The sequence below is a fragment of the Brachycentrus maculatus genome, unplaced genomic scaffold (genome assembly GCF_059751285.1).
Source record: "Brachycentrus maculatus isolate JH-2025_06_01 unplaced genomic scaffold, ASM5975128v1 h1tg000035l, whole genome shotgun sequence".
Classification (NCBI taxonomy): Eukaryota; Metazoa; Arthropoda; class Insecta; order Trichoptera; family Brachycentridae; genus Brachycentrus; species Brachycentrus maculatus.
Window position 1 is genome coordinate 529,936 of NW_028280789.1, and position 24,230 is coordinate 554,165.

General features: G+C 36.0%; 3 protein-coding genes across 4 annotated transcripts in view; 1 reads left to right on the top strand and 2 right to left on the bottom strand.

The window, feature by feature from the left end:
• Nucleotides 1–5,842: 5,842 nt before the first annotated feature.
• On the bottom strand, nt 5,843–12,705 carry LOC148312711 (centromere/kinetochore protein zw10 homolog). The gene is made up of 4 exons (XM_088274844.1): nt 11,033–12,705; nt 9,600–9,803; nt 7,538–7,815; nt 5,843–6,356 (listed from the first exon to the last, which is right to left on the bottom strand). Exons 1-4 carry the CDS (start codon nt 12,546–12,548, stop codon nt 6,132–6,134), a joined length of 2,223 nt encoding a protein of 740 aa, XP_088130970.1. The 5' UTR covers nt 12,549–12,705; the 3' UTR covers nt 5,843–6,131.
• Nucleotides 12,706–13,986: 1,281 nt separating this feature from the next.
• LOC148312712 (tRNA:m(4)X modification enzyme TRM13 homolog) lies at nt 13,987–20,532 on the top strand. Its single transcript, XM_088274760.1, has 7 exons — nt 13,987–14,216; nt 14,295–14,338; nt 15,134–15,342; nt 17,574–17,768; nt 18,173–18,409; nt 19,081–19,202; nt 19,817–20,532. The coding sequence occupies exons 1-7, from the start codon at nt 14,073–14,075 to the stop codon at nt 20,327–20,329; spliced, it is 1,464 nt and encodes a 487-aa protein (XP_088130886.1). The 5' UTR covers nt 13,987–14,072; the 3' UTR covers nt 20,330–20,532.
• Nucleotides 20,533–20,671: 139 nt separating this feature from the next.
• Nucleotides 20,672–24,230, bottom strand: part of LOC148312713 (uncharacterized) — a 163,463-nt gene continuing 159,904 nt past the window's right edge. For both annotated transcript variants that reach the window (XM_088274776.1, XM_088274787.1), the window contains exon 8: nt 20,672–23,502. In XM_088274776.1, the coding sequence (XP_088130902.1) occupies nt 23,465–23,502 (38 nt within the window). In that variant the 3' untranslated portion in view covers nt 20,672–23,464. The remainder of the gene's footprint in view (nt 23,503–24,230) is intronic.

Here is a 24,230-nt window from a genome sequence, read left to right on the forward strand (position 1 = left end):
GGTAAGAAATGATATAAGACTTGAGAAGCAAAGCTTTATATGGGACGGGTTCATTGCTTTGTGTGTAGAGTCGGTTTATTTACATGCGATGCTTTCACCTGAGAAGTGGCTGTGTTAGTAGGTACCATACACTTACCAGCCTACCACACTTCACAGGAAGTGTTGTCCATACTGTAACAATGCGAGGAACACAGCAGAACATTGTTTTGTTTCTTAAATGACTTTCCAGGTATGATATTAGTATTTGAGTAATTATAACAATAGTTTTACCCTTTATAAAACTGTCAACAACACTTTTTCAATAGAATAATATAACAATACTGTACTAGAACCGCCTCTATAGCGTAGTAATTAGCACATTTAGCTACCATTCTGTAATTTCCGGGTTCAATTCCAAGGGGGGTAAAAGTAATAATAATGTAGTAATAACGCAGTTATCAACCGTGTTGGAAGTCCCGGGAGGATCAAAATAAACATGAGTATTTTTTTACTTTAATATTTATGTAATATATCCTGGATTGGTACGTGAAGTACAGGACTTCATAAAGTTAGAAATCTATATAATACTGTTTCAGTACGATGCAGTGCCCAGTACACCATTGGGTGCAGATAAGGATTAAAAGGAAAAATAAAGAATTATTTTTTCTAGCTTTGAATGTGGATATTCCCTAAGTGTTTATTACGAAAGTATATATAAGTCTCTTGAATGTTTTTCGCAGATACTTTGTGGCACATTTTATAAACTTTATTAAATAAAACAAGTTTGTTTTTAACCACTTGTACATGTTAAACCCTGATGATGACGAGGTTCTTGTCGAAACCGGTTGGAGAAAAAGTGTACCAATAAAAAATGGTTAAAAAAAATTGTTTTATTTTATTAAAGTATATATAAGTAATTTATTACGACCTAGTGAGTGCATAGGGTATAACTGTATTGGATTGATGCAGTGCTATCTTGATTATAAAAATGTACAAAACCAGACAGTAACGATCTAGTGCAATATGTAAGTAAATTATTATGATTTCCTCGAAGGATTTGTGTAAATAGATGTTACTCATCCATCTTACACAAGTTTTTATGAGTACCGGTATGCAAATATGAGTACCTGAACCATTCCTGCTATTCTTATTTTTCCTTTTCCTCATTAATATTAGTAATAATTATTCCTACACCGCTTCCTTTCCTATGTAGCAGTAATATCCATAACCCTGAGCTCTTGTACTTAGGTCATGTATAAACCATCTAATATATTCCACTTCTAGATTCAAAAGTCTGGAGCGGAGGACTGATCACCTTGCCTTCATATTATCAGTTTCACAAACTAACTTGATCAGTTTGAGATCTAATTTATATAATGAAGTCCCCTTAGGGTGCTGATAGGAATAAGAGAAGAATCATAATTGAAAAACTTTTAATTCTACTAAAATTGGAATGACAAGAACAAAAATCTATCCCAATTATTACACATGTTGGTGTAGTTAGTTTAAGTTGGCACCCCTATTTTCAAATATGTACGTACAGGCTAAAGCAGACATATTAGTCTATTTAATAAACATAGTCTGTGGTCTATTTTCCCAAACTTATATTTTTTGAGACCTGTATTTTTTATCTGGATGTTCTCTTAAACATGATCCTACTAATACAAAGCTGTACTAATAACTTACATTGTGTTACTTTTTAGAATATGTCTTGCAATTTTTATTCCAAGTGCACTTACCTTTAAATTAATAACTAAAGGAATTAAAAAATGTAAATGTAGTTGGTAATTTTTACCATTCGCATAATCAAGCATCAATCAATATCATGTGTCAACAGCCTTCATTATATAAAGGTTTGGAAGAATATCAACTAAAGTACAGTAATAAAAAAATATGATATGTGGTTAGAATAAAATACTCTAATATTTATTTAATATTACCCTGGACTGGTTCCTGAAGCGCAGGAGTGATCAACTTGCGTCCATGTGAGTAACGATTAAGATAACAGTGCGTCAATACGATGCAGTGCCCTATGCACCATTGGGAGCAGTTAAGGGTTAGAAGAAAAATAAAAAAATAAGACTCAATTTTTTTGTATAGTAAAATGATAACCATTTATTTTTTTTACACATAAATTTTATTAAATCAGCGACTGGGTTTCATCATTACCATCATCACCAGTCACAAAACCCGGTCACTGGTCAGCTAAATTATATGTGGAAAAAACAATACGATTGTTATTTACAACATTTTTAAAGTGTCCAAATTAGGATTCGGATCTTACATACAAATTAAAGAGTTTCTGCTCAAAAAAAGCTTTTTTCATCTCACCATAGATGTCTCTAGTGAATTCAAGCACTATGTTTCGAATTTGAACAATATATACAGAAGTTTCAATAATTTGAGTAGTGTGGTTGTCAATCGTGGGTAAAATTGGTGAATGTTACACATTTGCAAAGTGATCACATAAACCAGCCTATGACGGTCATAAGCCCCGTAAATGCCCAGACTTCCATATTCTTCTTCATCTATGTTGAGATGTCAAAAAATAAGAGTTGTTATTTCATTATACACAAAAATGCAGTTCCATCAAGAAATGTCTGTACAAATCATAAATGAATTTTTACTTATTTATTTTTTTACAAAAATGTTAGTAATATTGGTAAATAACCACTCTCCAAGATTTTTATGCCTACCGGTTTCGAGACCTACCCGTCTCTTTGTCAGGACAATCACTACCACAGCATGCAAACAATACTACCCTTCACTATCATAGCACTATTTACATGCTTAAAACTACTCAAAATGTTTTTTAACACATCGCTCACTCCTTTCAAGAACGTCATAAATCAAAAATCGTCAATTTTCAGTTATGCATGTTTTCGGAATGCCCAAAAAAAGTACTATATCCCAGCAAAAGCGGCATATTTTTAACTTAATATTTACCCGCTACAGGGCAGAAAGTGTTGTTTTTGCATTTTGAATAAAAGGTACTGTTTAATTATTTTTTTTAAATATACTATGTATTTTTCAAATGCAGAAAAAACCTTCAGGTTTTATCTAAAAAGATCTGTTGCACAGTAAAAAGTTCAATAAGTAGCTTGGAACTTATTTTTAATACATTGTATTATATTTTTAAGCTTTAAAAACGTTCTGAAAAATCTAGTTTTTTGATTTATGACGTTCTTGAAAGGAGTGACCGACATGTGATTTTTGGTCGACCCGAAGCCCTTAAAACAGTTCTTATATCCCAAAGTAACTAATCATAGTAAAAATAATAAATGGAGAAGAATAATGTAAAAAAAAGTAAAAATTACTTACCACAAAGCAAATGCTTTAAATATGAATAATATTGAGTATGATTTTTTGTTAAAAAATAATGAATAAATAAAATTTGTGTTATTTGGCCCTGATCGTTTTTGCCGTCAGTTCTATTACAAATTCGCATGATTAATAGTGTGTGCATCAAACATACAGTATAGGATATGCATACATCACACGTTCATGCCCATTTCATGACCTTAGTTGCTTCGGTCTAGCGATTCCAGTGCAGTGCTGGAGATACAACACATTCACTGGAGCGGAATTCGAGTAGAAAGTATTTCTGTACCCAGATTCTAACAGAAGCAGTGAATTAACTAAAGTGCTTCATGAGGAAATCAACAATGAAAATGCATTGCATTTCCTACACATTATGATACCTAATTAAATAAAATAGGAAATTGGAGTCTATGTTAGATTATCATGACGTAAAATATGTATAAAATTTTTCCTATAATACCAACATTATCAACTTAATTTTACACAACCATTTATTTATTTTAACATTATTGTTACGTAATAATAAATTTGTCCGCCTCCGTAGTGTAATGGTAAGAACGCTCGACTTCTGTTCTGGAGGTCCTCTGGTTTGATTCCACGGGAAGGGGGTCAAATAAATATACGGTGTTGAATTGTGGACTCATATTTTCAGCACTTTCCCAGTATGCAAAAATAATTTGGGGTTCCGATCTTGCATAATCCAAAAAAGGATCTCTGCTAAATAAAAGCTTTCTTAATCCAACATAGACGGCTCTTGTGAACTAAAATGTAAATTAATGATATATGTAGGCGTTTCAAAATTTTTAGCAGTGTAATTGTCAACCATGGGTAGAATGGTGTATGTTGCATGTATGTAAAGTGATCACTTAACTAGCTTATGATAGGGCATAAACATTTATTTATTTATTCAAGTTATTTATTAATTTTTACATAATAAAAATGTAAAAATGTCACCTGAAATTAAGTTGATTAATTTCGGTATTAAAGAAAAAAAATTATGTGTATTTTATTTCTCCTTCTTCAAACCCTTTTCCGCACCCGATGGTGCATAGGACACTACATAATGTAAACGCAGTGTTATCTTATCAAGGTGATCATTCCTGCGCTTCAGGTACCATCAGGGTAGTATTGAATAAATATAAGAGTGAAAAATCACTTAACGTCCTTCTTCTAACCCTTTTCCACACCCAATAGTGCATAGGGCACTGAATCTTACGTTATCTTGATTGTTACTTACATGAAGGCTAGGTGATCACTGCTGTATTTTAGGGACTAGTCTAGGGCAATATTAAATTAATGTTGAGAGTATAAAATCACAAATATTTATTTTTACCCCCCCCCTGGGAATCAAACCCGGGATTTCCAGTATGGTAGCTAAACACGCATTGCACCACGGAGGCGGACATTGTACAGTTAAAAAATAAAACAAAATAACTTTAATTCTTTCATATATTTTATTTCTTATAAAATAATATAATATACATGATATAATTACTTAGTTGTATTTAATTGTAGGTACATGTACATTTTCAAAGAAGTAAAAAATACAATGCTTAGCAAATACATGGGCACTCCCCAGTATGCAGATTTTGTATGGAGGATAACGAAACGCCAATCCATTCTCCACAATTGTGACGCACTCGCTCGCAAACACAATCACATCCTTGGAGGACCACTACTGGACTCCGAGAAGGTGAAGCTCCTACCGCCAAGACAGGTCATGAGTTACATGACTCACGTAGGTCTTGGCAGTGAGCTGTAATACAGAGGGAGGTCACAATGGACCTAATATGGTCGCAGTGACATAAGGGATGCAAGATCCCTTGACCTCAAAAAAAAAAATACATGGGCATCACCATATAAAACATATGTTTTCAATGTCGCAGATATTTCTATCAATCGTGGCTAATGGGTTGCCATAAAAAGCTACATCAATCAATCTATTTTGACAGACTATACTTTTGAGAGTTTATAAGTAGAAACCATACTACATATAATCACAGATAGTTGTATGTACAGTGGAACCTCTTATAACGAGCATAATTTGTTCCAGAATCTTACTTATTAAGCATTTTTTATTTTGAAAGGGAGAGTCCCTCTTTCACAATATTCACTTGGCGCAGAAGTCCTGGCTCAAGTGAATATTGTGAAAGAGGGACTCTCCCTTTCTCCGTAACTCGTTATGCGGAATGTCACTCGTAAAGGGAGCAACTTTTACCATTTTTTTGGTTGTGATGCGAATTACTCGTATGGTGGGGACTGACTGGAGTCATTTCGTCGTAACGTAACACGTTATAATGCGAGCATTTGTATAGTCAGTACAGCGAGCCCAGCTCATTCCGAGTACTCCATCCGATGTCGGATGCTCGCCGCGAATGTTACGTTACTTTTTTATTTTATTTATTTACTGAACGGCTAATGCCTTTAACATGATACATGTATACAGTATCTAATATAAAAATACACTAATGAATACACTAATTGAGAAACAAAAAGTCTTAAACATAAAATAATAAATAATAAGCACTGGTAAATACATGTCTTTTTTTTTTTTTTAATTACCTAACGTCCAAGTGACTCTAGCTACGGCTTATGCAACACCGTTTACCATGTCCCTACTCAGGCTTCAACTTTATAGGTTTCATAGCCTATGCCTACTCGTGAGTGGATTTACTCTTTATGTTTAAAGTTACTATAATTTCATGTAATTCATGAGTGAAAATTGTAGGCAAAAACACTCGCAAAATACATGTCTCCTTCACACACTATTAAATGAAATGTGGAGGTCAGTCCCCACCTTTATGAGAGGTTCCACTATATTTAAGTGCACATCATTCGGTTCCTCGTATCATGTCCAGAACCTTGGCCTTGTGTCGGCTAGTCGGAAAGAGAACCCTGATGAGGAGGATGATCTCCTCGCGAGAGAAGGCTTCCAAGAGTGGTGAGTCGGGCAGGCGGCAGCGACAGGCGATGGTCATGATGGGGCTGTTCAGCACGGAGACCAGCTCCGTGAGACGGAGCCAGTTTCGAGACTCCTTCTCTAGCTCAGACACGTCCTGGGGAATAAAAAAGTGCAATTTTATGTAAAATTATTTATCCACTTAATGCTCACATTTTTTCATGAAAATAAATTTTTGAATTAGAAATATCATGTTTTTTTATTTAACCATTCTACCTTCGGGTTATTTTCAGGCATATTTTTTATAAACAAGCAAAAAATCACAATGTTTGTTGTCACAAAATATTGTCAGGTATGAAACCTGACAAAAATTTTTCAGTGTATCCGGTACGCATTAAATATTTTTGGAACAGATATCCTTTTTCGTGTGCGTAGGTCATACAGGTTAGCACGGAATGGTGAAGAAAAACCGCACGTATCACGTACGTTCGTATGTGTAGGGTGGTTAATGAGTTATTACTATTATTGTTATTAGTTGAGACATAATTTAAAAGTTGTCCAGTTCAAAAAAAATGTTATTTTTTTTACCTTCTAAAAAAATTAAACAAGTCAAACTATAATAGTAAAATAAAAAGATAAAATTCAATCATTTATCAAGTAAATTCTAATAAAAAATGTCGAGTGGCAACTGGCAAGCTCAGTTGGGTTGTTAATCTTACATAAAAAAAAGTGGAAACACGCGAGGAGTGCTCGGGTTGGCACACTATGATACATGCGCCATCCACAAACACTGTCCTTCAAAAGCATTAACCTTTCCAGGAGTATAGACATAAATGAACGTCCAAGTCCGTCTGTCAGTTGGTACGATGTATCTTGCACAGTAATGAAATCTGTGGATATTTGTACGTAATTTTGTCGTAAAATAAAACCTAGCGATGGTGAATTTTACTTTTATTTTTTATTTCTACATAATTTCTATATTTATAATATGTACATAGATTTCGTGAAATATATATCTTTATTCATGAGTTTGTCCGCCTCTGTAGTGTAATGGTCAGCATGCTCGGCTACCGTTCTGGAGGTCTTGGGTTCGATTCCCAGGGGGAGTCAAATAAATATAAGTGATTTTTTCACTGTTTATTCAATATTATCCTGGACTGGTACCTGAAGCGGAGGGCTGATCACTTTTCCTTCATGTGTAAACGATCAAGATAACACTGCGTTTATATGAAGTAGTGCCATATGCACCATTGGGGTGCGGATAAGGGTTTCATTATTATTATTAATCAGTATAAAATCAACCGTCTCAAATTATAACTGAAACTGAAGGTAACTCACAGTGAAAAGCAGCGGGATCTCTTCGAGCACAGGCCCGTAGAGCTCCGCCACAGACCTGGCCAGCTGCTCCCCGAAGCCCTGTCCCTCCGCCCCCTCCCTCAGCGTGAGCACGGCCGCGACCAGCTCCCCGGCCAGGCAGCAGGCCAGCCCGCCCAGGGTGCGCCGGTACACGGCCGCGGGCAGCACGGGCCTCCACAGGCGGGACAGCTTGCCGAGCAGCTCCAGGCACGAGGCGATGCAGCCGTTGGCCTCCAGCGGACCCGACAGCTTGCTCAAATCTGGAGATCAAGCAGTTTAACATGTTCAATGTATTGTGAACAATCATGAGTTGCAGACAGAATTGTAACAAAATGCTAAAACTATATTAATACACTTCGGACGGGAAAGGTATTTCTACCCGTTCGGTTGATTGATGCTCAAGAACGGGAAGGGTTTTTTTTTCATTTCAAGATCAGAAAATAAGAAATAATTTAATGTTTTTACACAAATATTATATACCAATTTCTTTGTTAAGGTCTTAACTGTGTGTACACAATTATCGATTCCGCCGCCAGCGGTTCGCAGGCGTAAAAAACACCCATCCTGAGTGTGTTAACACACGGGACAGATGTTTTTTACGCCTGCAGACCGCTAGACACGGAATTTGATAATTATATACATATAGTTCAGACCTTAACAAAGAGATTGGCACATAATATTCTTATAAAAACATTAAATATATAATTCCTTCTTTTCTGACCTTTAAATGAGCCGGCGCAAAAGGTAAAAATACCCTTCCCGTCTTTAAGCATCAATCGACCCAACGGGTAGAAATACCTTTCCATTCCTTAGTGTGTTAACCTGTCCGGGAGTGTGGCCTTACATGGTCGCCCAAACAAAACTTTCCTCAGAGGAGTGTGGGCGTACAAGAACATCCGCGCGTATAACTAAAACACGGTGACATTTATTTCTAAAATGGCACTGTACTATCATCTGTGGTTGTATTTGAACATTAAAATCACACTTCAGATTAGTTTTCTGTTTTACTCATTGCATTTTATATTGTAATGACGCTGTCCATGAAGTAAAACATTGATAATTTTGACAAAAAGATAATAATCACTAGGGGAAATGTTAGATGTATGTGCCTGGTGCGTACGCTGTACCCAACATGTTAAAACAGACCTGACTTAATGTCCTGTCATTATATCCATCTGAAAAAAAAGTATGGATATAAGAGACACCTAATATGAAAATAATCAGTCTCGGTTTGACTGTAAAACAAAATATACTTTTTATTATTAAAAAAAAATAATATATCGCACTAAACGTGTTAACACATTGTTTGTGGGCGGTTTTTTCACCTATCCCGACCCTAATTATACTCAGACTGTCAGACTGCCGCCCGACCCTCAGTATACTAATCACAAGTAACTGCAAACTCAATTCCAGTCTGTACAATGTTTTTTTAGCGTCTTTCGCGCTCTACCAGAAGTAAGCAATAGAACGTTTAAAAGCGTCTCCCGCTCTCTACCAACAGTATGTAAAAGACGCTTTTAAGCGTTTCCCGTAAGCTATGTGTGACTTAAACTCAGTACTGGGAAAGAGAGAAATATTATGTAGCAGGTTTCATTATATTGAAAGCTGTCCCACCGCATGCCCAGATCTGATACAGAAGCATCTAGGCTTCTTGACAGATCTGCTCTTGCTAAGCAATTTTTTTTTTGAACTAAGTTGCGAAATTGATTGAAAATGTGAAACAATATAAAATTGTATCCCGATTTTACTGTGAATTTACATTTAAAAGCTTTCAATATACCTGTCACTGCCAATCTAAATAATACAAGATAAGTCCATCACCACATTTTCTAGAAGTACCCCAGTGTAGGCAGTGAAAGGGATTAGTGTTTAGTTCAATTAGTCAGCTAGATCCGATTCCGACTCGACATTGGCCGGTACACAGACACCCACAACCCCGACCAGCACAGCAGACAGACACGGAACAGTGCAAAGACATTTACAGAAAATGGTCAGTCATTGCATTTTCACTCAACCAGCAGGTTTCATTAAAAAAAAAATTTACCACTCTTTTCAATGAATTGTTTGATGGTAGCCTTCTGATCCTTCACAAATGTGGCCAGTTTCACGATGGCCACTCTCCGCACGCTCTGCACCAGGTCAGCTAAGACCATGGTCACTCTGTTGGCGAACCCCGTCTCGTACACTCGACTCCAGGGGTGCCCAATCATTCCGTGCGCCAGGTAGAAGCAATTGTTGTAAAACAGGGCTGCAAAAATCAGCTACTTTAGAACTGAAGAATAGCATTTTTTGGTAAAATTAATGCGTAAGCTAGTGTGATTTTGATAGAAGTAGATTATGTCAATGCTAATATAGTTTTGCCAATCAAAGGTAAAGTGATTTTTTATTGTCTGCCTTCGTAGTGTAATGGTCAGCACGCTCGGCTACCGTTCTGGAGGTCCCGGGTTTGATTCCCAGGGGGAGTCAAATAAACATGAGTGATTTTTTCACTGTAATATTTATTAAATATTACTTTGGACTGGTACCTGAAGCAGAGGACTGATCACCTTTCCTTCGTGTGTTAATGATCAAGATAACACTGTGCTTATATAATGCAGTGCCCTATGCACCATTAGGGTGTGGATAAGGGTTTGAATTGAATCGATTTTTTATTACAATATTTTATAAATCCATTCGTTTGTACTACTACTACCACTACAAAGAGGAAATATAAAGTTTTCAATTATTCAAACTATGTACATAAAGAATTTAAAATAAAATTTATTTGAAATTTTAATCCTTTTTTGACGCTTTAATCAAGTCTTTAAAAATCTTGAATCAGTTAGTTTGTGTGGTACAAGTCATGCACTGATCTTTCTCAGCCTCAAATGCTGCATCAAAATGTGATGAATTGAATCATTGGAAATATTTCATTTCATTTCCATGTATCGCAATGAACATTCCAGCTCTTTCCTGATAAATTCAAATTGAAATTCTTTGTTCCAAATTATTGCTAAAATCAATTTATGTCCTAACTAATGCTAAAAACACACTTTTCACTTTATGCTAAATTTCTCTGCTTCTAATGTTGCAAAAGTCGTGAAATTTTTACATAACCTTAGTAAAAGATCTACCTGTCCGACTCTAATTTTTGTTAATAGATGGCGTTACTTAACCCTTACTGGTCCAATGTCGAATCTCATTCGACATAGATGTTTTGCTCTTGGGTCCCATGTCTGATGTTATTTGACATTTTTTTCATCATTAGTATTATTTATTTAATTTCCAAGCTTACATTTTTGTCACTCGTATCTATTACAACAGTATGTGGAGCAGAGGACAAAATATTTTTTTCCATTAGGAATGTAACTGTCTACCTAGATTATTTTTTTTAATTTTGGGGGACCGGAAAGGGTTAACGTATGTAAGTAATTTAAGAATGTTCCGTTTTCTGTGAGACGAACCTTGTATAAATCTAAATAAATTATAAATTCTTACCCAAGTCCAATGCATTGCTGTTAAGTACATCTTCATGATAGGCCGGAACCAAGGCGCAATACAGCTCAAACACGTTCCTGACTGTGACCACGATCTTGCTGGCCACATCGGGACTGGAGTTGTGAGCCAAATCCAATTGTTCCAAGACAAGCTGGAGTAACTTCTTAGCGCTGAGAGAAATGCTGCAACGCGGCAGCAGAAATGGACATTCCAGAATATCCTGGCTTCCATCATCTTTTTCCAACATCTTCATTTCGTCAACACACAGCTCCATAGTTTGGTCCTTGCAAATTTCTATTATATCACGCTGTAGGTTTGTTTTCATCAGTTCTCTCGCAACGCCTAATACGACCTTACATCGCTTTTCGCATATTAGATTACGAGTATCGCTTACAAATTCGGTTAAAGGAGAAGTTTCTTTATCGGTAAAGTTAATGTCGCAAAGATAATTGCTGAATTTTTCTATTTCGGCCGCAATCGGAACGTAATAATCAACTTTGTCCTCTTCGGAGGTTATCAAATTTTGCAAGCAGTTTTCTTTCAGCATTTTGAAGAAGTCCTTTCCCATTATTTGACCGAGGATTGAAAATACTGTGCGGTTATCCTCCCAGCGGCAGTCGATGTTCGACTGGACCGTTTCAAAAAAAGTAACCAGGTTTTTTAGTATGTTTTTAATGTCGACATTTTCTTTACTGTTTCCTCTCTCTTGATGCTCGACTTCTAGGAGTATTTTGTGAAGATGTTCTCTTACGACCATAGAGCAATCTTTCATCAGGAGTGCCGGCATAAAAGTCTTGATTAGAAAATCGGCAAATCGCATCAATTCTACATTAATCCGTTTGGAACTGAAGAGGGCATTAAGTATATCTTGCAAGTTTTCTGGATCGCTAACATTAATCTCGATAACGACTATTTTTCCTTTGTTAGTTGTGTTTTCCGACCATTTTAATCTGTCACGCCATTCTGTTGTTATATTATAAAGACATTTGACATGCTTGAAAGACACGGCTTCCTTCATGAATATCACTAATTCATTCAAATCTTTGTACGAAACCGGTTTATTTAAAATTTCTACGAGTTTTTCAAGTTTTTCCGAGGCTTGCTTGTATCGACGCCTCTCTACAAACCGACTCGATACTTCCAACTCCTTAGAACAATGGCCGAGATCACTTATAAACTGGAATCTGTTTTTAGTGATGTTAAACTCTTCATAAAGAGCTTGAAACTTTGGGTTATTCATTGAATTATTTTCTAGTATTTTGTCAATAAACTCTTGCAATTCCATGCATTCCTTTTGCAATTTCGCCTTCTTGTCCACAAAGTGTATATAATCCAGACTCTTTATTGGAATATAATCGACAAATCTACTCACGAGAACTTCTTTGACATCAGTTGTAAAATGTTTAACGTTGTCAACAAAGAAAGACGTTCTTCTGCTGAGGTCTTTAAACTGCACTTTGAAATCATTACGATTGGTTTCATCCGTAACCTGCAAGATAGCCGATAAAAGACTCATAATTGAGTTTTATTGAATTTATGAAATTGAAAACTTATAACAAACTGCTCAACTTGGCCCAAACTAACCCAACTTAAAAACTTTACTTCAAATTTTGAAAAAGTATCGGTTATAAAATAAACAGATATGACATTTGTAGTGTTGCCATGGTAAATTTGCGTTAGTTTATGCGTTTGCATAGGGATGATGGGGAGGAAGCTAAAAAAGTCCACCCTAAGTCTTTGTAAGTTTTTTTTTAATTATTTATTTGGCAGTCACCCAGTGAAAGGATGTTTCTGCCAGTGTCAAGTATTATTTTTATTTACAATAAAAAATAAAACAATAAATACAGGGGTTCTCAAAGTGTGCGCCGCGGCGTCCTGGTGCGCCGTGAAAAGTAAAAAGGGGCGCCTCTATCATTATCCAAAACCACAAATATTCTCGGGTATCTATATAAAGCAACAATTTCTCTTTTGAGAGTTAGCATCTTTCTACCCAACTACTTTTATTGTAGGTAAGTACCTATTTCTTTCGACTTAAATATATGTACAGATATATAAAGTCACATTATCTATTCCAAATAGCTTACTAAAGTAGGGCGCCGTCACAAAATACTAAGCTTGTAAGTGCACCGCGGGCTGAAAAAGATTGGGAACCCCTGAATTAATACATAATTTCATAGTTCTAAGACATAGGTAGTGATAAGGGCTTTTGACAACACAGAAAAAAATATACGTTTAAAAAAACAATAGGTTAGTAAAATGGGCTATCCTTCTCCATAGTACAGTGGTTGGAACATTTGGCTACCGTGCTGAAGTCTCCAGGTTTGATTCCCAGTTGGGGTCAAAATAAATAAATGTGATAAATAATATTTGAAACCGTAAAAAGAGTGATTTTATATTTTCGTGATGTTCTGGTTCGATTCCCAGGAGTGTAAAAAAAAACTTAATATTCTTTGTAATTACAAAGGATTGGCCATGGTTCTCATATTATGACAAATAAATAAATACCTGTTGAAGAGGTGGACGAGCACTCATTTTTTACGAATCAGCAATCACAATTATATTATCAAAATTGATTTTATAAAACTTTGCAAAGTTTTTGAGCTTGATTTGTTAAAGAGTTTGTATTTTGCCGTTACAACACTTGATTTGACATTTTAAAACTGATTTTAAAGTACACTATTATTGTTGTCATTACAAAGTAGGTTGATTTTTTTTTCTTTTACAAATGTTTATATAAAGATAATCACATTCGGCGATAATGAAGTAAAAATATATGGAAGTTTTAAAAAACATTTTTTTTTTGCTTTACACCTTGAAAAATAACAAATACAAAAAATTGTCGAAAAAACAAAATCAATATAATTGAGTATGTACTTGGATCTCTACGCACAGTTGGTAACATGTGGCTTTGATCTGTGGTTTTGGGATTTGACAGTGACAGCTGTCATTTGGCTGCCAACTTGTTGATTTTTTACCGCGTGTACCGCGTGTCCGTTCCATTTTAAAATAAATATGTTGTGTTGAAATTAATGTCGAAAAAATGAGTGCCGCCGAATTGATTGTGGGACAATGCAATCACTTTGTGACTCGAAAAAAGAGGTTTTGTCGCATGACAGTTCGTACTGGGGCGACGTATTGTGGAGAGCATGAACCTAAAATAGAAAATTCTAACGAGGCGGTGCCAGTAAATCGACTTTCTATTAGTTTTCTGTATTAAATATTTTGTTTTATTTATATGTGTTGATTCTGGTTTTCGTTTTAGGAAGACACGAGGCTTCGGATGGCTTGTCCTCTTGATCCGAAACAGTAAGTTTATGTATAGCAGGGGTGGCCAAAACGTCAGTCGCCAACTGATATGTGCAATTTAAAAAGATTGCCGAAAATATGCTAACTAACTAACTAACCATCAAGCCGCTTCCCCACAGTGTAAAATAACAAATATTTATTTTCACCCCCCCTGGGAATCGAACCCGGGACCTCCAGCACGGTAGCTAAGCACGCTGACCATTACACCACGGAGGCGGAAAAATTACTACTTACTTATTATTTTTTTTTACAAAAATGTTAGTGATATTAGTATATAACCACTTACGGAGATTTTTATGTCTACCGGATTCGAGACGTACCCGTCTCTTAGTCAGGACAATCACTACCACAGCATGCAAACAATACTACCCTTCACTACCATAGCACTATTTACACACTTAAAACTACACAAAATGTTTAACATGCCATTCTGGTGTACCTGAAGACCAACATGCACTAGGGGTTGCAGCACAAACATGCATTAAGAGCCGAGGCCGGACATGGACTAACATGCATTTTACCATCATTTAAAAAAAAAAAGTAAAAATAACCAACCACAGAGTAAATGCTTTAAATATGAATATTATTGAGTATAAATTACTTCTTTTTATGCGTACTTATCACATACAATGTTGGTAGAACCCGCCTATAATTAAAAAAAAAACAGGTGGTTCGCAGTGATCAACAGTTTGGCCACACCCCTGATGTATATTATTGGTCACTTTAATGATTTACCCATTGGATTTTCACTGAAATTCCCTTTATATAATAGATTAATTTGCCATTTTCTTCCAGCACTTGTTACATCAGCAAGTTAGAGAAGCATTTGAAGGTGTGTAACGCCAAGCAAGGGGAGCTTCCCCCATTCATCAAAAAGAACTGCAATGTACTAGCCAATGATATAACCAGCGCTGCGATAGAAGAAGGGCATAGAAGGTCGCTGGCGCGAGTATCTGATGATGTCTTGAAAGTGGTTATCAGTATTGTTGAAAAAATCTACAATGGTGAGTAGAAATCACACATAAAAAAAAACTAGTAAGACTCTCTGGAGCATATTGCGTATGGAAGCGGAACGTGGAGCATAGGGCAGGCAGAACGGGGGCTGCTGGAGGCGTTTGGGATGTGTGCTACAGGCACATGTTGGGGATTTAATTTTTTTTATTATGAGGTCAAGGGATCTTGCATCCCTTATGTCGCTGCGACCATATTAGGTCTTTTGTAACCTCCCTCTGTGTCATAGCTCACTCTCAAGATCTACATGAGTCATGTAGCTCACGACCTGTCATGGTGGTAGGAGCTTCACCTTCTCGGAGTCCAGTAGTGGTCCTCCAAGGATGTGAATTCGGTTGCGAGCGAGTGCGTCACAGTTATAGAGAATGTGGATGGTTGTTTCGTTATCCTTCATTCAAAATCTGCATACTGATGAATCATGCAGTCCAATTTTTGACATGTACTTCCTCAGTCTGCAGTGTCCTGCCAAGGTCATTGTTGGGTATTCATCGTTCGGAACATATAAGGAACAACGAGGTATTAAGCAGGGCTGGGGAGTCTAGGTGACTAACTAACTAACTACATAACTGTGTTATTACTAACTAACTAACTAACTAACTACATAACTGTGCCCCCTGCGGGGAAGCAGCGTGATGGTTAGGTCCATCACGCTGCTTCTCCGCAGGGGTAGGCAGAGAGAATAGAGCGCCATACCACTCTGTCCTTGCAAACATTCTTTACCTCTTCCACGTTCATGCATCTCCTCATACATACCCGCCGATTGTTACGACTCCTAACTGACCACTTTCAAGTATTTGGCATACCTGATCATGCCATGTTTTTCTCGGCCTTCCTCTGCTTCTTTTCCCACTAACATTCGTCTCATAAATTTGTTTTACCGTTCTTTCCTCACTCATTCGTTCTACATGTCCAAACCATCTCAACACACCTTTCTTAATTTTATCGATAATGCTTATCTCAGCTTTGCATTCCTCCCTTATTTCACTATTCGCACATCTATCATACATCGTTTTGTCGCACATTCTTCTTGAGTCTAGGTGCTTACTCCATAAAGTAATACAACAGCTAGCCAAATGGAAAGGCCATAATAGAAGACACCCAGGCCTGCTTCTTAAGATTGCGGAGGATATGTACGGCACAAACTACAGAGGATATCCCCGCTTAACCTACATGGACCAAATTATCTCCAACATGTGCTGTAGCGGGTACTTAACGTTTCTTAAGGGACTGTAAAAAAACCTCAATTGAGGGAATATGCAAATGTATTAAAACACTTTAAATTTGATTTTTTATTTTAAAAAAATCATGAAAATATATAAACATATCGCTCACTCCTTTCAAGAACGTCATAAATAAAAAAACATGATTTTTCAGGAGAACGTTTTTAAAGTTTAAAAATATAACACATTGTATTAAAAATAAATATCGAGCCACTTATTGAACTTTTTACTATGCAACACATCTTTTTAGGTAAAACCTGGAGGTTATTTCACAATTTGAAAAACATTTAATATATTTAAAAAAATAATTAAACACTACCTTTTCTTCAAAATGCAAAAACAACACTTTCTGCTCTTAGCGGATAAATATTATGTTAAAAATATGCCGCTTTTGCTGGGATATAGTACATTTTCTGGGCATTCCGAAAACATGCACAACTGAAAATTGATGATTTTTGATTTATGACGTTCTTGAAAGGAGTGAGCGATATATGTATCAGTTTTGTTGCTTTTTTGTATAATTGTAAAAGAATTTAGACTTTATTTGTTCAATACAATTACAATTTATTATAAATATATGTATACTTTGTATTAAATAAACACGTTGGATTGTTATATCTTATATCATTCAATATATTTATATTCATTTTATGCTGGTGTTTTTCAGCACAGAACTCTGGCATAAAACAAGGTTTACCTGTAATTACACCCATTTGGCAGGCAAACATTAAATCCGGGATGTAAAATCCTGGTTTCATTAATATTTATTTACATGACATGGCGTAGTTGAGTAGAGGCTCGACTGCGAAACTGGCATCGCGGGTTTGATTACCGCCAATTGCAAAATTAATGCAAGAAAGATTTATTTTCAATTGGTCTGGGTGTTTGTGATGTATTTTTCACATTTACCTGCCCTATCCTTACTATCCTACCTGCAGATAAGCGTCTAAAAGAGACACTTTGCGGGTTATTCCTTTTTAAAAAAAAAAAAAAAAATGTTTTAGACGTGATATCTGGCAACATAGGCGAATGCAAACAGCACGACTGTCATCCCGCAGTCGTGGGGGCTTTGGACACTGGGGGTCGAGGAGATAACACCAGGAGACACCTGCTGCAGACGTCGGCGCTCATCCACATCTTGCAAGACCAGGGCCTCGTCTCTCCGGAAACTTGCTATGTTGAACTCGGGGCGGGGAAAGGTTCATAGTATTTCATGATTTGTAAATCTTGTGTTTGTGCTGAAAACTCATTGATTACTTCACCAGGGCATGTCGGAATGGAAGATTTACATTTATATCTTAAGAAAGATGAAGAAGAATATAGAATTTCCTGAATGCTTTTCGCAGATACTTTGTGGCACATTTTATAAACTTTATAAAATAAAACAACTTTATTTTTAACCACTTTTTTATTGGTGCATTTTTTCTACAACCGGTTTCGACAAGAACCTTGTCATCATCAGGGTTTAACATGTACATGTTAAACCCTGATGATGAAACCAGTTGGATAAAAAATGTACCATTGAAAAATGGGTAAAAAACAAAGTTGTTTTATTTTATAAAGATTATAGAAGTCTGGGCATTTACAGGGTAATTTTTTTTAGGTCATCTCTCTTTCTACTTAGCACGAACTGTGGACCCAGTTCCGGATTGTTCTGTGCTCCTGGTTGACCGGGCTTCCCACAGGCACAAACAGGACAACAAGTTGAGAGAGGACATGTTGGTGAAGGTTGATAGAGTCAGAGCCGATATATCAGACCTTCAACTATCAAAAGTGGACTGCGTTAGCAAGTCAAAGTCACTTGTCGCGGTGTCCAAACATCTGTGCGGTGTTGCTACTGGTGAGAAAAAATTATACTCTCAAAATTTGAATGTTTAAAGCATTTACTTTGTGGTTACATCTATTGCCTTTTGTTGTTGTTTCTTTTACAATATGAAAGAAGATGGAAGTCTGAGCATCCCAGGGCTTACGACTTGGCATTTAGCCTTAGCCATATCCTAACAATAACCTTAACCATACCCAGTTTTATTGGAATCAAAGATACTCGATGTTATTGTAATTTCACCTAAACTATACCTAGTACACCTCCGCCTCCGTAGTGTAATGGTCAGCACGCTCGGCTACCGTTCTGGAGGTCCCGGGTTCGATTCCCAAGGGGGGTAAAATAAATATAAGTGATTTTTTCACTGTCATATTTATTCAATATTACCCTGGACTGGTACCTGAAGTGGAAGGCTGATCACTTTTCCTTTATATGTAAACGATCAAGATAACACTGCGTTTATATGACGCAGTGCCCTATGCACCATTGGGGTGCGGATAATGCGTTTTATTATTATTTATTATTATACCCAGTACATATTATCGTAATTTAACTCTTACTTTACCCAGTTTTATTGTTATTTACCCATAACTATCTCTAGTATCATTGTAATTTAACCTTAGTTTTACCCATTATTAATGTAATTTAACCTTAACGGTACCCAGTATTAATGTAATTTAACCTTTCAGATCTCGCTCTCAATTGTATTACAAACCCTGATGTTATGGAGAAGACAGCTGGACTTGTGATGGCAACATGTTGTCATCATCGGTGTGTCTGGGGAACCTATGTTGGCAGGTCATTTTTAGAGGTTGGTATGCATTTATGATACACTTTTTTTAAGAGTGTTATCAGATATAAAAATAAATATTCTATATATAAAGAAATGTTATTCCACAAAATTAATGCCAAATCAATTAAAAACATAGTTTTAAGCTTCATACAACATTATTTTATTATATGTATTATTGAACCATATCTGTTCCCTATGTGGTGCATATGGAGTTCGCAAACTGTCTCCAGGCTTTTCTGTCGGCTGCCAGCTCCCTTGCATCCTCCCAAGTCAGGTCCGGGTCCCGAAGTTCTGACGAGAACTGCCGACAAATTGTCAGCAATGGTCGTCCTGGGCGGCGCAAACCTGATGCCTTGTAAAAGAGGCAAGCTTGATTAAAGCCCTCGGGAGGCATGCAGAGTACATGGCCACGCCAGACAGCCTTCAACTATTAAATGCGGACCCTACGAGTCCTAATCGCACCCCTAGTTCCTTTTAAAGACTGCCATTTTCAGTTACGTACGCTCTTTAGTACCTACATGAAACTCTCGACTCTTTTGATGGGCTGGCAACTCAATGTCAAGGTTGCTTGGCATCTAGGTACAACATACCGTTATGTTAATTAATATGTTCATTTTGTGTTATTGTTTCAGCAAAATAACATAACACAGTCACAGTTTGACGTTATATGCGGTTTGGTGTCATGGGCAACGTGTGGCTCTGGGCTTAGCAGAGAGCGGAGAGCTCAAATAACCAAATCAAACGCCAAACAAGCGAAGAAAGCTAAATATGACAATGTGTCTAATGAAGCATCAACCAAAGTAGAGAATGAAAAATCCCCTATCGAAGATGAATTGATTGATAATGATTCCATTACTGATGAAAGTGATTCTGACTCCTCAAATGATTCCAGTGATGATGTTAAAAAGATCACCAATGATTTGCAGTCTAATAAACGTAGTATTTCCATCACTAAACATTTAGGCTTGACAGTGAGTCAACGAGAAGAAATCGGATTCAAAGCCAAGGCCATTCTGGATTGGGGCCGTTTACTTTTCTTACGAAGAAAAGGTTTCGATACTAATCTTTGGTTTTATGTAGATAAATCCCTTTCACCCGAAAACGTTTGTATTGTCGCTGTTAAATATAATTCGTCTTTGACGTAAATGTATTTATTTCATGGTTTTGTAAAACAAACTAACTAATCATCATGTCGAAGAAAAGGTTTCGATACTAATCTTTGGTTTTACGTAGATAAATCCCTTTCACCCGAAAACGTTTGTATTGTCGCTGTTAAATATAGTTCGTCTTTGACGTAAATATATTTATTTCATGGTTTTGTAAAACAAACTAACTAATCATCATGTCGCCTTTGTCCGCCTCCGTAGTGTAATGGTCAGCACGCTCGGCTACCGTTCTGGAGGTCCCGGGTTCGATTCCCAGGGGGGGTCAAATAAATAGTTGTGATTTTTTCACTGTAATATTTATTTAATATTACCTTGGACTGGTACCTGAAGCGGAGGGCTGATCACCTTTCCTTCATGTGAAAACGATCAAGATAACACTGCGTTATATGACGCAGTGCCCTATGCACCATTTGGGTGTGGATAAGGGTTTTAAAAAAAATAAAATCATCATGTCGAAGAAAAAGTTACGATACTAATCTTTGGTTTTACGTAGATAAATCGCTTTCACCTGAAAACGTTTGTATTGTCGCTGTTAAATATAGTTCACCTTTGACGTAAATATATCGATATCATTATTTTTATGTAAAACTCACTAACTAATCATGTTGCTTTTCTGCAGCATACTTTCATATCTTCATACTTTGCGTGGTCAGGTTAGGAGTCGGAATAATCGGCGGGTATGTATGAGGAGATGTATGAACATGAAAGAGGCGAAGATTGTCTGCAAAGACAGATAGGTGTGGCATTCTATTCTCTTTGTCTCAGTGGTGTGCACAGAGAATTAATTAGGGTAGGTAGCAAGGTAAGCTAGGTACTACTTACTGGAATAGGCAGTAGAGGTAGGTACATAGTAAGGTAAGCTGGTACTACTTAGCTTAGATAGGGTAGGTACTGTTTTCGTTTTTATATGTCACGCGGGTAAGTTAGGATAGGCACTGCTTTTCTGCCTATATGTAAGGTACGCCTCTGCTCTGCCTATGTAAGGTATGCCTCTGCTCTGCCCTGTGGTGAAGCAGCGTGATGGTTAGTAATGATACTTTTGTTGATAAAATATGACAGTCTTGATTTTGCTTTGCAGTGCCGATGTCTGTCATTGAGGAAATTTGAAATGGATAGTAAAAAAGAAAGATTTTGCTCGTACAGTACATTTAATATTTATTTCACACAGAAATAATATTCAGCATTTATCGACAAATAATTGTACATTCCTTGATACAATAATATTTGGTTATACTATATATTAATCACTAATGCAATAAGAACATAGAAATTTTCAAAGCTTAAGAAAAAATAATTCGATAAAAACATAAATTAACTCTCTCAACAGCTTAAACGAAGTTAACAACGGATGTTGATTGGCTGGGCTTCATTTAAACAGTCAATAATATTAATTTTGTTGTGAAATAAAATAAAGATTTAAATACAGATTAAGATTGACATATAAAACATATTATATCTGAATTAGGACAATGCTAGAAGTGCCTTTTTAGACCTTACTTGAAAATGTTATGTGGTGCAGACAGCTTTTGTAAAATGTATTTTAAAAGTTGATTTCATTAATATTATTGATGAAAAACAAACAGTTGTATTTATTGCTAGTCTTCTATGTATAGTTGCATTTATTTTGGGCCCGGACGAGAGCCAAGAGTTTCTTTACAGGACCTGGGAATGTGGCGGGAGTTTTCAAAGACCTCTATATACAGTTTGGCAAAAAGACCTCCCACATTTAGAGAAAACGTTGTGTGAGTTATCATGGATGATACGTCAGTGCAGGGGATGTTGTTCAGTGGCATTATACGTGACATTTTTAAAGGGTGCAATAGTGTGGCAAGGAGAGCGTTGTGCGTTCGCTGTGGAGGATTATATTCATAACGATGGTTCTGTGATCGCAATTGATTAAAAACTACTCAAGTTTGTGTGTCAAACTTTAGAACAACAGGTTCTAGACTGAACTGCGCTGCACTGCCTAGCTGACCTCACCATAACAAAGCCAGAAAATGTGGCGGGTGTAGGAGCATCCATCCAGTAATCTTGAATGCATTCAGCCCTTAAACAGGTACTTCCCCTGGGATTGTCTAATAGGAGCGTAAGAAAAATCTTGCACAGAGATCTTCACATACCCAGAATAATGGCTACCCAAGAGACAGCAACTAACTGAGATAGCTTACGAAATTCACAGAGCTGTGTGTGCCGATATTCTTCATTTTGTTAGAGGTATTTTTGCCAGATTATCTATATTAAGGTTCGATTGCACGTTTTATGTGCTCACAACTCCAACAACATAAGCTTTGGCATTTATATAAATGCTGAAATGGTTTGTGCTTTGTGAACACTGCCGTGGTATCACCACTATTCCAACATCGTACAGAGCTGGGGTTACAACCATTGAAAGCATTTTACCATACTCATTAATTGAACAGGTGAGTTTTAGATCAAATTTTGCTAAATTTTGTACAATTTCGATAAAACTACAAATATTTTTGTAGGGCTAGCAACTCTGCTTTATTAAATTACTAAATATCGAGGACCATTACAGACTGAATGCAAATTTACATCATTCAAATTTTCTACTGAGATGTTTACAATTTAAAAATATCCAAAGTTGATTTGATATTTATGACAGGCACTTCTAACTTTTAAACCACAGAGATAATGTTTTTTGTTTCTCAGAATCTATATAATAAATTTAGTAAACAGGATTATAATTATCATTTTAGTGGCAACATTACTTAGTTTTTACTTAGTTACATTGGATAATCAAAAATACTGCCAGATATTAGTTAGGTAAAGAAAACAAAATCTGTCTACTTCAAGGTGATGATAGTCTGTCATACGTTTTGAAAGACAACTGGCAGAAAAAAAGTACCTAATAAATATTTTTTTAACATGTTAATTACTTATGAGTGTAATTTATAATATGAGATCTTAAAATATATGAATATATTATTTACAAATTATATTTCTTCTTTTCATAACATTCGCAAAGTATATTATTTAGACAAATGAAATAAAAAGTTTCTAATATATTTTTGATCAATTGAATAGCATCTGTAATCAAAGTGTTGCATAGGGCTGGTAAATATATATTTATACAAGTTTTATTCAATACAGTGTTTATTCTTCTTGTCTGTCCAGAAACGGTCCTTGTGAGTCTGTAATAAAAATATCAACTATTAATTGGTGAGGTTTTGAACTCAAGGAGATGAATTTTTGAGTCTGACAGGAGTAATTAGCAAGTATTATGCTATTCTAACAGGAGTAATCAGTTGGTATTACAACAGGAGCAATCAGTAAGTATAGGCCGAGTCTAGCAGGAGTAATCATCAATAGTTATGCGAATCTAACAAGAGTTATTAGTTAGTACATATTACACATGTCTAACAGGAGTAATCTGCAAGGATTTTTCAATTTCAACATAAGTAATCAGTTAATTATACAAGTCTAACGGGAGTTATCAGCAATTGTTAGTATTATTCAAGTCTAATGTGAGTAATATCGTTGTGCCCTACGTAAAGTGCTCTAACTACATTTTTGTCAATTTTGAGATATTTGGTATATGTTATCAACTGACCGTTATCTACAAATAAAAACAAACAAAAAAAAAATTATAAAATATATTACACCTAGTTTTCAGGCGTATAAGACACTATCTACATGGAATTTTCGAAATGAACTGAACTCCTAAAACGCTAACTACTTAATTTTGACAAAACATAAAGTTTTAAAACGATTTAACACTTTATTTTATAGTGTTTTTGAATGAATAATACTAGTTCAGAATTTTAGATAAAACCGTTACTTCATAAAAAAGAATACGTTGAAAAAATCTTCTAAGCTCTCTCCTATAAAGTAACGGATTTGCAGATAGAGTACTTTACGT

What these genes read in the sequence shown, in the direction of transcription:
- LOC148312711 (XM_088274844.1), bottom strand. Translation starts at nt 12,548, where the DNA reads ATGAGTCTTTTATCGGCTATCTTGCAGGTTACGGATGAAACCAATCGT. An exon ending in CAGCAATGCATTGGACTTGG is followed by an intron (nt 9,804 to 11,032) that starts GTAAGAATTTAT and finishes TGATTTTTGCAG; the next exon opens with CCCTGTTTTACAACAATTGC. An exon ending in AGATCCCGCTGCTTTTCACT is followed by an intron (nt 6,357 to 7,537) that starts GTGAGTTACCTT and finishes TTTATTCCCCAG; the next exon opens with GACGTGTCTGAGCTAGAGAA.
- LOC148312712 (XM_088274760.1), top strand. Translation starts at nt 14,073, where the DNA reads ATGAGTGCCGCCGAATTGATTGTGGGACAATGCAATCACTTTGTGACT. An exon ending in TGTCCTCTTGATCCGAAACA is followed by an intron (nt 14,339 to 15,133) that starts GTAAGTTTATGT and finishes ATTTTCTTCCAG; the next exon opens with CACTTGTTACATCAGCAAGT. An exon ending in TGAACTCGGGGCGGGGAAAG is followed by an intron (nt 17,769 to 18,172) that starts GTTCATAGTATT and finishes AATTTTTTTTAG; the next exon opens with GTCATCTCTCTTTCTACTTA.